Source organism: Dermacentor albipictus, chromosome 8 (assembly GCF_038994185.2).
Source record: "Dermacentor albipictus isolate Rhodes 1998 colony chromosome 8, USDA_Dalb.pri_finalv2, whole genome shotgun sequence".
Classification (NCBI taxonomy): Eukaryota; Metazoa; Arthropoda; class Arachnida; order Ixodida; family Ixodidae; genus Dermacentor; species Dermacentor albipictus.
The window spans coordinates 114,601,845-114,615,986 of NC_091828.1; the positions used below are offsets into that span (position 1 = coordinate 114,601,845).

A 14,142-nucleotide genomic window follows, 5' to 3' on the forward strand; every position below is an offset into this window, starting at 1 on the left:
AAGACTTGGTGGAATTCTACAAGGACGGCGGGGCGCGCGCTGCGGAAGCGGTCGCCAAGATACCGGACCCGACCGTACGTCAGTTCGTCAAGACCGAGCTAGACCATATGTTGAAGCACAAGAAGTGAGCGACTCGCACCCGGAACGAAAAGCTGTTATTAGAAGAGCACGTGCTTTACTCAAGATTGCGTACTGTGCATACGTTTCGTGGTACGCAGCTAAACGCGGTACGCAGCCCTGTGTACTTTGTAGAACATCGCGAAAACAATGATCTGACTCTGGTAGACACAAATCACTCAATGTTCGATCTTTCGGCGCTCATCTTTCACTCATCTAGGTGTTCAATATGGCACGCGGGGTGGGTGGGGGGGAGGCATCATGTATTTATGTGACGCGAGAATTAAAACAGACATTAGGTGGGTGTGAACTGAGTACTTTAATTGTATATCCAGCGATGTACAGAAAGAAAATATGCCGTGAAATGTATTCTACAAATTTACATGTATTCACAAAATGCGCCAACACATTTCCTTTGGGGGGCTGGCCTGCCGTGCACTACGAAGTGCTGCAGCTCAACTTTCCAGGCATGTGCTTAGTCATGCTGCATTCAAGATATCAAACGGTCTTTGACGCTTTGCAACTATACAGAGCAGTCCACTTACAATAATGCGACCTATGACATTTACCGGCTATAACAATGGGCGTAGTTTTATAAGTAGTATACCGAATGCGAATAAAATTGGCTTAGATAAAATAATAACATAAGGTTATAACAATCAAATTCCGTTACGTTCTATCAAAGCTGAAGTGCACTGTATTGACAATCAATTCATACCATAAAAATGGTAAAACACATCAAATGGTAAACTTGATTTGTCGAAAACTTACAATTGTCTACTAAGTTCATCCTAAATGTTTGTCACTATTGCCTATGAAATTCCGAGTGTTTATCTTATCGTTGCTACAGGTCTTTGTGAACATCAGCAAAATATCTGCGCTGTAGGCACACAACTGCCGTACAGTACAGCTTCTGATATCACGGTCAGGTAGTTGCTGCTGAAGCTTGGCCGAGTCAGCTTGTCAGGACAGTGGAAAGCTCTGTCAAAGAAATTACAAACAACATGTCAGCGTCACTTCAGGAAAACAAGTGCAGCACTTGAGATGGGACACCTTCCAAAGCCCTAAAGGAAGAAAATGCGTTAAGAGGAAGCTTTAGCTCAAAAGCTTCTATCTAAATACATTGGAACAGAGAAACAATTTTTCTGGGCAACCACTGCACCAAATTTGATAAAGCTTGCTGGATTTAAAAGAAAACGTTAAAATCTGGTCACTGTAGGAAGCAAAGCTTTTATTTAGGCCTTGGATTATTTTTATAGGAATTGTTGAAAAATTTATGGAAATGAGACTATGACATTTACAACTTTCTAACTTGACAATGAAAAACGATATCACAATTCTATAAACTGCACCTAATAGAACATCTAATGGTGACAAAATTGATGTATTACACATCGCTCTAAGACACACCACTGATATGCAAATTTTGTAAAAAATCCACACCCTAAATCAATTTTCTGTTTGCAGCAGTCACTAGAATTTAAATTTATGTCTCAAAAGCAAAAAATTTAATTAAAATCTGTCCAGAGGCTGTCTTATAAAAGCATTTCTATGTTTTATATGTATTTGAATAGGTGGCATAGGAATCGGCCCTGAGCTAAAGGTTCCTCTAAAGTTCAAACATCCTAGTATCGTGCTCGTAGGGCTAGCTTGCATGTGACACTCCACAAAAAGGCAAGGAAGCGATACGAACACAATATCGGAGCATATCGCTTTATATTGTGGGGCTCCACATGTCAGAGATTGTGTTCGTCACCTTAGTGAATCTGAATGCTCTTAAAACAACGCCTTTAAGGGATAGGCGAGTGGGGTCGCTGCACCGGAACATACAGTGGATACAACAAGCACCAAAAGTTATACGAGTGATTCAAATGATGTTTTACTAACACTAGCTTCTTTCAATTTCTGGTCATTCACATCATCATCATAGTCTGAAACGCAAACAGGAAATAACCAACCAGAATGCTTGTTAGGCTTGATTACATGGATGTGTGACATGTAATCACTCTGTGACCAGTTTGTAAGCATGGAGCAGTCCCGAATGTACGTTTTGGAGTCTGAATTAAGCTACTCTTACGAAGGCAGGAGAACCTGGAAACAGAACCTCACATTGGAGTATGGTTTCCAAATTGTTGGCGTTTGGATTTATGCAGACAGTACAACGATGCCAGTAAAATTATGAAACTATCCAGACAGAATATTTATGTACACTACTAATTAAAGCTGTAATTACATCTTAAATGGTATACCACCTGCAGTCCGAGTGATCAAGGAATTTTGTTTGCCTGAAGTGCTTGATAACAAACATATCACGTTTACATAACCCGAGAATGCAATCAAATGAAACAGGAAAATGTGCCGAGAACACCGTAATACACGGGCTCGGACTACAATGCCCGCAACAGAACCATACCCAGGAAGTGACTGCATGTTCTGTTGATGATGCACTTCTCTGAGGTATGAAATCACTAAAGAAAAGAAAATGTTGGCTGCCTTACTCTGAACTATCTCCGTGCACGCAACTGCTGCTGGAGAATCGGGATGCTCTCGCAGGAACAATTTTCCCTCATCGCAGGCCTTGGCTGCAAAAACAATAGCAGTAAATCGGCAACAGGTGCTTTGCTTTCGATTTCAACAAAGCAGTCAGGAGAGGCAGCTGTCACGCCCCGACACACGAGAAACAAAATTGACATGAAATGTGGAAAACAGTGGTCTCTTGTCAGGGGAGCATAGGCAAAAGAAATGAGACCGGAACACCAATGCTGCCAGTACAGCCTTGGTCTTGTGATCAGGAGCGCTTCAAGATCAGTTCCGGTCAAAGTACAGGGCAAGATAACAGTGGACTACAACAATGCTAAACTGGGCTCGCTGCATAGTTATTAATCAGTGTGAAAACAACTGAAGAGACAGAGTTGGGACTCTGTCTTCCATGGGTTAGTTGGCACACATTGGGATAATAAACAAAGAAGCACCTGCAAAGGAACACCAAGCAGACGACAAACTTAAGCATTTTCTGTTTGGGTTGCGTTCTGTTGTGAGCACAGATGCAGAAGTGAAATTATGTTCTCAGAACCATTGCAACACAGAGAACTAAATCTTCAGATGCATTCCCTCACAGCTGTGTTAAAGATACTACAAAAACAGATCACTATCGAAAACCGTAGTGTAATTGACCTCTAAGTTCCGCTCAACATTGCTTTAAGCACAAGAACACTGGTTAAACTGTACACCATAAAAGCATTGTGGCTCAAGAACACTATGCACATGGACTGGTGTTCAGCTTAAGTCTGGTTCAATGTGTCAGTTATACCCATGTTTAGAAGCAATCAAAGCCTCCCCTCTGTTTCCTATAGCAGCCTGCTTTAAAGCTTTCATGTCCAGGAATCGGTCAGATATATTAAAAAAAGACACACATACACCTCTGCGGTTCTTTTACTGACACCTAAACAAAGGCCCACTAATGCATAGTTTGTCAAGAAGAGGCCAAAGCAAAGTTTGAGCTAATGAACAAAAATTCTCAGTGTTTCAGTCCAATTTTATGACCGGCTGTGCAAAATGGCTGATCCCAAAACATCATTTCTCCTCACCAATTTGTGGGTCAAGGGGCAGTGACCCGAGAAAAGGCAAGTCTAATTCTTCACATAGGGCAGCTGCACCTCCGGTGCTGGGAGGGAAGATTTCGCTGCGCACCTGTAATAATGACAACACCAGGAAGTTATTATATTGCCTCAACACAGACTTTAAAAACCACTCGCGCAACCTTCACACTTGCCACAATGCCAAGTTGCTCATTCACAACAAACTCCACGGCACCTGTAGCTCGCCAGCTTCGAGCTGCGTAGCCAAATAGTATATGTGTTGCATCAACCAACGAAGAAAGAGAACAAGAGAGGGGGCTCTTCCACTGTCTGCTTCTGATCTCTTTCTGAGCAATGGCGACTGAAGGAAACATAGTAAAAGGTTCAGCGACACAAGCTGTTTTCCCTTCTCCGAAACATGCAGCCGCCTGTTGTTACAAGTCTGCTGACACGAGCCCTGGCCTTCACTGCACTTGACGGAGTAGGTGGGATGGAGCATACATCCACAGCTGGTACTACTGAGATACTTTCTAAAAAATTGTGCGTGGGTCACTGAACTGACGGCCTAATAAACTCTGGGGATGTACACTATACTTCCATGCATATAATCCTTGTGCAAAAAAAATTTCAAGAAATTTAAAAGCAGAGTGTTGGTGAGAGCGTAAGATAATGAAAGTATGAATCTTGCTTTGAGGGGTTGCTTCACCGCAGTGCAAGTGAATCTGTGAGCTGATATGCCATGTTTGAACAGTGAGCAGTTGCAAAAGTGATGATGACCGAACACACGTTTCCGGAGGCTTGCTTTGTGCAGATGAACGCATTGGGTTGCGTTTGCAAGTCAGTTTGCGTGCAAGTCATTGTGGATACTAGCTTTACCTTTTTGTTGCTCCTTTACTTGAGGTTGTAGTTGGGGGTGCAGGTCATATGCACAAGCGGGTTATAGACACATACTTATGGTGAGGACATGCCCTCAAGCCCACGATTGAAGCCATGGTTGAAGCTAACACAAGCCTTCTAAACCCTATCCCTACACTAACTATTTGGCAACTTCATGAAGCCGTTTGTGACCAGCAATGAAGGTTGGGTGATTTCTGGTACCTGCCTTACATTTGGTACCTGCTTGCTTTGGTACGTGCTTTATGTACAAACAGTAGCTCTCCTTAGTACTAGGCTGTATTGCGGCCTTGTATTTGGTATGTGCCTGCACTGGTACCTGCTGTCCATGCCAGATCACAGAGTTTGGTTGCTGCCTCGACCAACACACTCCTGCCTGCGGACCCAACGCTGGTTTATATTTTGCTGTTCTGACAACCAATAAATAGCACAGAACATCTACAAGTCTGAAAACAGCACCCCACAATATCATGTGCACTTGTAAGCAGGGTTAGCTTAAAGCACATGATGACAGAACCCACCCATATGACTGGCCATTCAACCAACTCACCTGGCATTTGGGGCAGACAAAGCCACGCATGTTTTCGAGAACGCCCAAGATTCTCAGGCCCATCTTGCGGCAGAAGCCTGCCTGCTTGCGGACATCTTGTAGTGACACCTCCTGAAGGATAGAGAAATCACTCATCACCCACTAGAAACTTCACGCATTATAAACTGTCAAGACTTTTTGACACATTGCAGCAAACCCTCACACAGCCAACAGCCTTTGTGCCAGAGCTTTCCTTTCACACACCAGCCCTCAGCTATAGGCAAGGGCCATTTCTTGTACGGTACCCCCAACGGCACAATTGTTTCCACGGACAGAAAAATATGAGCAAAAACAATCACCATCAGCAATGGCTCACGCCACTACCCCCCAACAACACAATCGTTTCTGCGGACAGAAAAGCGCGAGCAAAAACTATCATCATCAGCAATGGCTCACACACCCCTAAGAAAGCAAAAAATGCTTCATAGAGAACAGGTTGAAAACTGATCATCAATGGCTCATACCTGCGGAAGCAATGGCTCATACCTCCCGTAAGCAAGCAAAAAATGCAATGGCCCATAGCCCCGATATCACAGTAATACAAAGAACATTTGCCAGTGGTTACTGCTTGTCTCGTCGCCATATCGTAGGTGGTGGTACCCCCACAGCTTCGCTGTCCAACCACCTTCACAGGGTGGAATGGGCCTCGACTTTTTTTCTTCCCAGAACAAAACTTCAGCAGCCCATGTGCTGCTAATTAACTCCAATATGATCGGCATAGCCAACCTAGTTCACCAGACAGTTTCACGTGCAGAGGAGCATTTTGTGTGAGTGCATATGCAGAACGTACAGAACTACTTCGTGAGCTAAATCTATGAGCTTGCGTAGCATGCACTACGAACGTGGACGGTTCCACATGCAGCTCTTGCGACAGAATGGCAGTGCGAGCTAAGTGAGTGCCACCTGCTGGGGATTTATCAAGTAGTTTAAATGCGCTCTTTGGCCTCTTAGTTCTAAAGTAACATGTGTATTTGCTTTACTTTTGTGTCGCAATGCTTTGAGAGAGGAGTATTCATGACTAGTGGCTGCCATTTTCATGATACATTCTCGATTTTCCAGGCTTTTAGGCTAAAACAAAAGAGGCTGCACTAGTTCTGCGTGGCCTTCAAGATTGAACAGCATGCAGTGCAAGCCACAGCTGCTGCCAGAAAGTAAAAGCCATACATTACGAATGTTTGTTAGCGCTTTGCATTTCTTATAAATGACACTACAGCGTAAATTTTGAAATAAAGATGACACCACAACCTAATTGTTAAAGGAGTGTGGCACATAGTGCAGCTGAAACTAAAACTGTTTACCAATGATAGTTTACGCAGGGCTTATTGGCAGGATATCTTGGATATTGTCTTTCATACTTTCAACAAGGTTGCTTTCTTTTTCTTCCCCCCTAAGCAGATGCTTACATCAAAGCAAGAATCTAGACTACAAAAACCTTTTGGAATCGGCTACCAACAGGCAGCAGTGTTGCAAATTATGGTGGCTCAAGTTACGGTTCCCGGTTTGCGTGTGTCCTCGAGCACCAACAGAGTGTGAGCTCGCTTTGATTCTACAGTGTGTCACTCAGTTACAGTAGTTACTCAGTTATGTTACAGCATGTTATTCATTGTACTGCTCTATACTAAGCAGCCGCAGCAGCACCGAGTTTCCTTCGCCATAGTTGATAAATTGTAGAACAAGCGCTTATATGAACCACACGGAATGAGAGACACTGCACTGGCTGGAATTAGTGGATTGTCTCTTGGCTAGCAATTTTATACAGGCACAAACCCGTAAGGGTTTACTTCGTAGCAATGGCTACAAACGGGTGGATGTCTGATTTTTCCCTTCATTAATTACTTCTCTCCACCTTGCGGGTTTCCGCAGAACTATTAAGTCAAACTCTTGCCTTTGCTTCGTGTTGTCGACAAGTTCGACTTCGCCCTGCTATCTGCTAGCCGCCTGGTTAGCTCAGATGGTAGAGTGGCTGCCCCGGAAAGGCGGCGGTGTCGGGTTCGGGTCCTCGACCAGGACGAATTTTGCTTCAACTGTGAGGCTTTTCTTTCGAGAAACCCATATGGGTTTCCTTCATAGCAATGGCTACGAACTGGTGGATGTCTGATTTTTCCCTTCATTAATTACTTCTCTCCACCTTGCGGGTTTCCGCAGAACTATTACGTCAATCTCTCATAACATGTCAACTCTATGCCAAATAAAAAACATTAATCTAGCTTTCGTTGTTGTTATTTTTGAGCCTGTACAAGTTGCAAAGCAAGAAACAATAAACTCGTACACGTGCTATTCAATTGTGCGAGTCTTATTTCTAGTGCTTTGTCCAAACGCCGGTCCTACAAATTTCTCGGCCATGCTACACGCAGCAGCCAAAGTTTCTGCCTCACTGAACAAGTTCCCTTGAGAGTTTCAAAGCTCCAACCTGTGGTGTTGTGACCAGTACGACGCCGTCAAGGTTGCAGTCCTTGAGATACTGCGCCAAGCTGAGGTGCTCGTCGGAGGTTCCCGGCGGTGTGTCCACCAGCAGATAGTCGAGGTCACCCCAGTCCACATCTCGAAGGAACTGCTTTATCATCCCTAAAGTCGCATAGAGATCAACTATGCTTAAGAGAAAGCCTTAGACTGGGTGCCCCCATCTAAATACGTGGAAATTGAGAAACTGCTTCGTTAGGCATGCATTGCACTGAATTTGATGAGGTTCTTTGGAGTTAAAAAAAAAAAACAGGTTAAGAATTTCTGACTGTAAATGCAGATTTATTTTTTTACTGAGTCTATCAACTTTTTTTACCTGTCTAAGATCGATGATGAAAATATTGATGAAAGCAACTTTGCTAATTGAGCACATAAATGTGCAGATTGGTTTGAAAATCTGGGGAAAAAACTCGTAATGGTAATGTCACCATGATATATATTTCTGCAACTCTAAAGATTGGGTGCAGATGAAAAGAATGGCTGTGGCTTAGCTAAGGTTAAGCCCAGGATGCGAAGCATACTAGCCTTTATTTTAACGCGACAGCGTTAAGGAGCTCGTGTCGCAGAAAAGCCGGTGTCGTCGGCGTCGGCTCAGGCGTGCGGCGCTTGCTCAGGCGCACATTTCGTTGTCGCGCCGAACGCTGCGTTGCTCGACGCGCACCGCGTCCGATGCGGGGCGCGACGCCGCGAGCGACGGCGGGAGTTGGAGCGCCGGTTCTCCTCTGTCGTGACGTCACGGTGTCACGTGATTTCATGGTCACCGCCGCGCCTGAGGAGCTGGGTTGAGCCCTCGTAATATGCTTCGCATAACGTCGGCTCAGGCGTGCGGCGCTTGCTCAGGCGCACATTTCGTTGTCGCGCCGAACGCTGCGTTGCTCGACGCGCACCGCGTCCGATGCGGGGCGCGACGCCGCGAGCGACGGCGGGAGTTGGAGCGCCGGTTCTCCTCTGTCGTGACGTCACGGTGTCACGTGATTTCATGGTCACCGCCGCGCCTGAGGAGCTGGGTTGAGCCCTCGTAATATGCTTCGCATAAAAGAAAAGTCGCCCTGTCCACTATCTCAAAGCAATCTTGGCAATAACCATCCAATTTTCTTATTAACAGCAATTAAACGGCACCTAATCATACAACGTGTGTGCTTGGTAATTAGGCCATAACTTGCAAACGCCAGACCATGGCCTCCAAGTTTTTCGGTGCATTGCAAGAGCCGCCTAATCTTGGAGGTCCGATGCTGGTTCTCAACGTTGTGAGCTCTGCATCATATCTTTTTTACTAGATTTACTATTACTATGTTTTCTTCCCGTTTCAGTACGGATTTTTTTTCAATTTCAGTAGCTGACAGTTATTCGTCCACTTGTAATTCAACCATAAAATTTTGCAGGAAGACTGTGCCGTATTCACACTACATAAAACAAGGCTTCTTATGCGGTCCACAATTTCATTGCACTTTGCCTCTAAAGGAGCCAAACATACTACACTGCGCTCGGTACTGCTTGGCAACTTGTGTTCAACAACTTCCCTCGTCTGCTCTTTGTGTTTGCCTGAGCGTCTGCAGGACCGTCTGCAATTGCATTACAGGGTTGAACATCCTAAAGCAACATGTGGACAATGAGAAAGGCCCTAACAGGGGCCTCTCGGTGAACTTCGGCCACCTGGGCTCCTGCAACGTGCATCCGAAGCACAGTGCCTTACCAATATGCATCTGTTGTGGGAAGGAATTGAACCCAGGGCCTCATGCTGAGCAAAGCCAAAGTCACCAAACCGTCGTGGTGTATAGGACCATTTACTAAAGTCTCTGCAGGCAGAAGAGTAATTTGTCAACCAAAACCTCCTAATGAAACCTTTTAGGTGCCCCGATATGCATTAGGCTGGATTCACATGATGGACGCAATCGCGAACGAATCGGTCATGTACGTGTGACATGAATCGGATCAATCCGCAGCTAGCATTCACACAACAGAGGATGAGATGGCAGCATAGACGGAGCAACCCTCGCATGGGCAACAACAAAGAAGTGATCACGAAAGAACCGAAAACACCAATGGTGATTTGGCTCTCTGCTGCGTCAAAACAGAACTGTCAAGCCTCACGGCAAAATGACACCACTGCAATACCATTCTTGCGAGGTCCTCTCCAGATGACTGCATCCTCAGGAGCAGTGAGGAAGCCGACAGATATGAGTGACAGGTTGTCCTCCATGTACTGGAAGTGAAGAAAGAACAAAAAAAAAAAAAACTTGTAAGTTAGAACATTGGTTGCAACATATAATTGCACAGCCTAACCACAAGAGTAGGGCGAAGGGTCAAAACGGGACATGCGTGGCACAAGCAATGTTGTGAACAAAGAAGTCCACAGAAGAAGATCACTTGTCACTCTAGCAGCTGTATTTTGTGACAATAGTCATCATTTTCCATTCTTTATTCCCTCAGTCACAGGCTCGTAGTTCATGTTCCAGTACAGGCTACCACTCCTCCCAACAGGTAATAAATAAATACATTCGAGGAAAAGGATCCTTACAAAGTACAGTGAAGTCTGCATATCCCCTTCCTGCAGCATACACTACATGCATTTAAACCTTTGTTAACAGCGAAGTGAATGGTGCCAGAGGGATTTGTTTGACCATAAGAACTCTCTGGAAGTGGGAACCAGCGGTAACTGTGAACTCACTTTCCCAGATCTGCCACTGCTTTGGTGGGGGACGGTAAAGGGGAGGAGCCTGCCACTGACCTGACCCTTTCTCACTTTAGAGGTTCAGTGGCCTATTATTAATTTATACCTGCATACTCTCAGGGCGTGAGAGATTGACAGAGAGAAGCACTTGTCAGAGCACCATTTAAAGCCTTTTGAAGGTGGCAGAATCATGGGTACCAGCGATGGAGATGGGAAGGTGATTCCAGTCGCTGCTTGTTTGTACTATGGCTTTTCGAACCATGGCTGCTGTTTTGCATTTCAGAAAGGGTAACCACATGACTGCGGTTTGCTGAATTGCCAAGCCGAAAACAGCGTAACGGTCCACAATGGTACGAAGCCCAATGCATCTCCCCAGAAGCTAGTGCCTGAAGTCCAAGCATGCTGAGCCAGGCAAACCGATCCACATGGTTTGAAAACATGCATAATATCACTTCGAAACTTACCACTGGAGACCAGCCAGAAGCACTCTGGTGGACCTAAAGCGAACAAGGAAGGACATCTTAGGTACACACAGGCATGCTCCAGAAGTTTGCTGGTATTGAAAAGGCATGTGAAAATTCTCACCACATGAGCAACATGTTCTCTAACATTCTCCGCAAAGTGTAAGGAATGTGACAGAACTACAACACACACTGTGAAGCAGGACGATGCAGCTATTTTGTAAGCACAGTGAATGAACAATATAAGGAAGCTTTAGAATTAGAGGACCCAAAGGTAAAGGATGCTATCAGTCAAGTGTACAAAAGAACGCAGGGAGAATTAAAAAAAAAACAGTGCAATTGACATACAAAGAAATTTGTGTTTCTGGGTTTGCAAGGTCACTTGTGGACGCTATTTATAGAACTTGATATCATTGGCAACGTCTAAATGAAAGGAAGAGACAAGGACACTGACCTGTTCGCCATCAAGGCCCAATATTCTCGGCTGCGATGGGCCGCAGATGTCGACATCCAAGACTGCGACCTTAAATGCAGAAACATAACTTCATAGCAGAAACAACAGACCAAAACAAAAAAAGCTCAAAGGCCAATCAATGTCAGCTTGTTTTAATCGACGATAGGGTACGTATAACGATGCAGATGGCAACAAAAGTTGGTGAGCCATGCTAGCATTCAGCCTACATCTGCCATGTCCTGTCAAAGGCAACATTTCTCAAGCGGGTTTCTATATGAACGTACCACAGCTTTTACTATCGTGTACCAAGCTGGAAGTAGTGCAAGCACTCCTAGCAAGAGGTGCCTTACTGTCAGCTACTGAAGTCACCAGGAATATTTAGTGTCATTCGAATCGAATGGCATTTGCCATCGAATGAGTTAAAGTAACTCATGCGCATTCGATTTCGAACCAAATGCATACTCTTGACCCCAGATAGACAACAGCGACATGTAACATGAAAAAATAATGCATGCATCAGCAAAGACAGAAGACATTTTTTTAGACATAAAAAGGAATAATTACTTTTGCCGCGATGATATTTTCACCATGGGCTGTGCTCAAGCGCTATTACTCTTCGCATCAGGAGTCTGTTGCGGCGGTCGGCCATATTGGATGTGTTGATCAAAGTGCTTTTAGTTGTGAATAATTGGGGTAAAAATGTTTTCATCCATTTTAAAAGTACTCGCAAAAGTTCTTAAACGCGTTTAATAGGCACAAAATTTCTTTGAATTTCACAAATTTTGTTCTAGGTCATCATTGCTCTCATTTGTGAATGCCATTATATTTTACTGTGTAGCACCGCAAAAGACCGAATAGCATTCGATGCATCGAATGCCATTCGATTCGAATGACATTAAATCTTGCCATGTGACAGGCGTATAAGTTTGGTCACCCAGGTGGTTAATCTTGGCAAGAAATTAAGAGCTTGCTCCTTAATGGTGCATTCAGCTTGCATGATAAGCTACACAAATATCTAAGTTTGCATAGCATTATGTTCTCTTCAAAGTAAACTAAGAAGCAATACTAGGTTAGCTTAGCTGGGTTTAGTATTTCTTACATGACTCCACTCACACTTATTTGGCAGGAAAATACTGGCTACAGCTGAGAAGATTAAGGGCAAAGCCTTGCTTCTTAAATTTTGACCCAAACCAATGAGCCGGCATGTTGCTACATCACAAATTTCCAAGTACTTACGCTTATTTGTGCCCTTTTGGTCCAAAGATGTTTGAAAAGCTCACATTGAGTCTTTGGTTCCTTTAGAATGCAATGCTGGCCTTGTTTAATACTATGCCATTACCTAGTCTCGAGCACAAACTAAGGAACGAAATCTAGGACACCACCACTTTTTCGTCCGGTATTTTGTCCCATATTTTGCTCAGTTCTCTCCAATTCCAAGCATTCACCAAACGGCACACTTTGGCACTGTTCGACCATTTCCTTTCCAGCGAACAGCAAGTTGCTGAAAAAACAAGAGGGGTCCTACAATCTCCTACAACTTTCATTCTGACATTAAGGATAGCCAGCGGAACTAGTTAGTATATCTCCCATGACAGCTACAGCCAAGGATCTCATTCTCTCTACCATCACTTAGCGATTATCACTGTACGTTCAAGAGATTGGTGCTAAGTCCTATCCAGACTTTCTTTGGCACGAAGCAACGGGCATTTCCCGCGCGTTTACATTCGAGGATAAATGCAGACCGTACACCATTGAGGAGAACTGTGGCCACTACTTACATTAGGTTCCTTTTCCGAGAGAGCCAGTCCACTGGCCAGGAGGGAAGTGACGCTGCTCTTTCCGACGCCCCCTTTGCCCGAGAGAACTAGAACTATGTGCTTTACCGTTGACAGGCGTTGAGCAATCACGGCAACGTCTGAAACCCCAAAAAAGAGAAGCGAAACGTTTTTTTTTATTATTCCTTGTTCACAACCCTACCAGCTTCTTCGCACAGTCTTGACGGAGTGCAAGAAATAAGTTCCTCCAACCTAGATTCTCATTTCTGTTCTCACGATAGAAGTCGGAGCAAACTCCGCGACGGAAGGAGAGTGGTCAACAAAGCGCAACATTGTACCAAGCGGCGCACCCGTTTGCCAGTTTAAATAGAACACTGCATCATCCGGTTTTAAACAGTTGTTACAGGCAATACAGGACACGAATACTTGCCTGGGTCAGGTCCCCTAGTTTCGCCTGACGCGCAGAGGCGTTGATTGGGGCATCCTGCGCACGACGCTGCCTTGCCGGCCAAGTTACTTCCCGTGCCTGGGCAGCCTACAAGAACGATCCGGATGCATTCCGTTGCATGCGAGCGCAGAAACCCGACGAGACTTCATATTGTTAGCAAACACTAGGACGAAGAACTTGGTAAAAAATACTCACTTGCCGGTGCGTTTGCGGGAACGTCGGCCATGCTTGTTTATTTGCTGGATCGAATTGGCTATCCCTGGCCGGGTGTCTTGCTCACGTTGTAACATGTCTTGCGTTCTCGACAAATTTAGCGTCGTGTGTTGCAGTACGCGCTTGCCTTGTGCGATACCTTGGTGCAGTCTTGTAGGTTCTTTATTCTATGGTCTTGTCACCGCGACCTCATTCCTTTTCCTCTCTCTAGTAGTGATGACTTGGCTGGGCCGAGCTGGTGGTTCTTGATAATCGGCACGAAAAGACATCGCATAAGCACGTATGCGGCATACAATAAAATTCTCTGTGCTTACGCGAATTCATGTCTGCTGTCTGCCATTTTTTATTGACTTTTCTAACGAAACTGCACTGTGGCAAGTGTTCCCTGCCAGCCCTGATGAAAAGCTCCGTAACGACGTAGCAGTTGGAGCCATCACGCTCTTTATTCTATGCCATTACTGCCAGAACCTCGCGTTCGTGCT

General features: G+C 44.8%; 1 protein-coding gene across 1 annotated transcript; it reads right to left on the reverse strand.

Moving 5' to 3' along the window:
• Nucleotides 1-417: 417 nt before the first annotated feature.
• Nubp1 (NUBP iron-sulfur cluster assembly factor 1) lies at nt 418-13,800 on the reverse strand. Its single transcript, XM_065454151.1, has 11 exons — nt 13,643-13,800; nt 13,430-13,534; nt 13,003-13,139; nt 11,225-11,293; nt 10,774-10,806; nt 9,754-9,841; nt 7,589-7,743; nt 5,140-5,250; nt 3,705-3,807; nt 2,616-2,699; nt 418-1,098 (listed from the first exon to the last, which is right to left on the reverse strand). Exons 1-11 carry the CDS (start codon nt 13,671-13,673, stop codon nt 1,073-1,075), a joined length of 942 nt encoding a protein of 313 aa, XP_065310223.1. The 5' UTR covers nt 13,674-13,800; the 3' UTR covers nt 418-1,072.
• Nucleotides 13,801-14,142: the final 342 nt, after the last annotated feature.

Excerpts from the sequence above, each read along its gene's own strand:
- Nubp1 (XM_065454151.1), bottom strand. The coding sequence starts at position 13,673 with ATGGCCGACGTTCCCGCAAACGCACCGGCAA. Across the intron at positions 13,140-13,429 it reads AACTAGGGGACCTGACCCAG|ACGTTGCCGTGATTGCTCAA; the intron begins GCAAGTATTCGT and ends TTGGGGTTTCAG. Across the intron at positions 5,251-7,588 it reads TACTGGTCACAACACCACAG|GAGGTGTCACTACAAGATGT; the intron begins GTTGGAGCTTTG and ends TCTATCCTTCAG.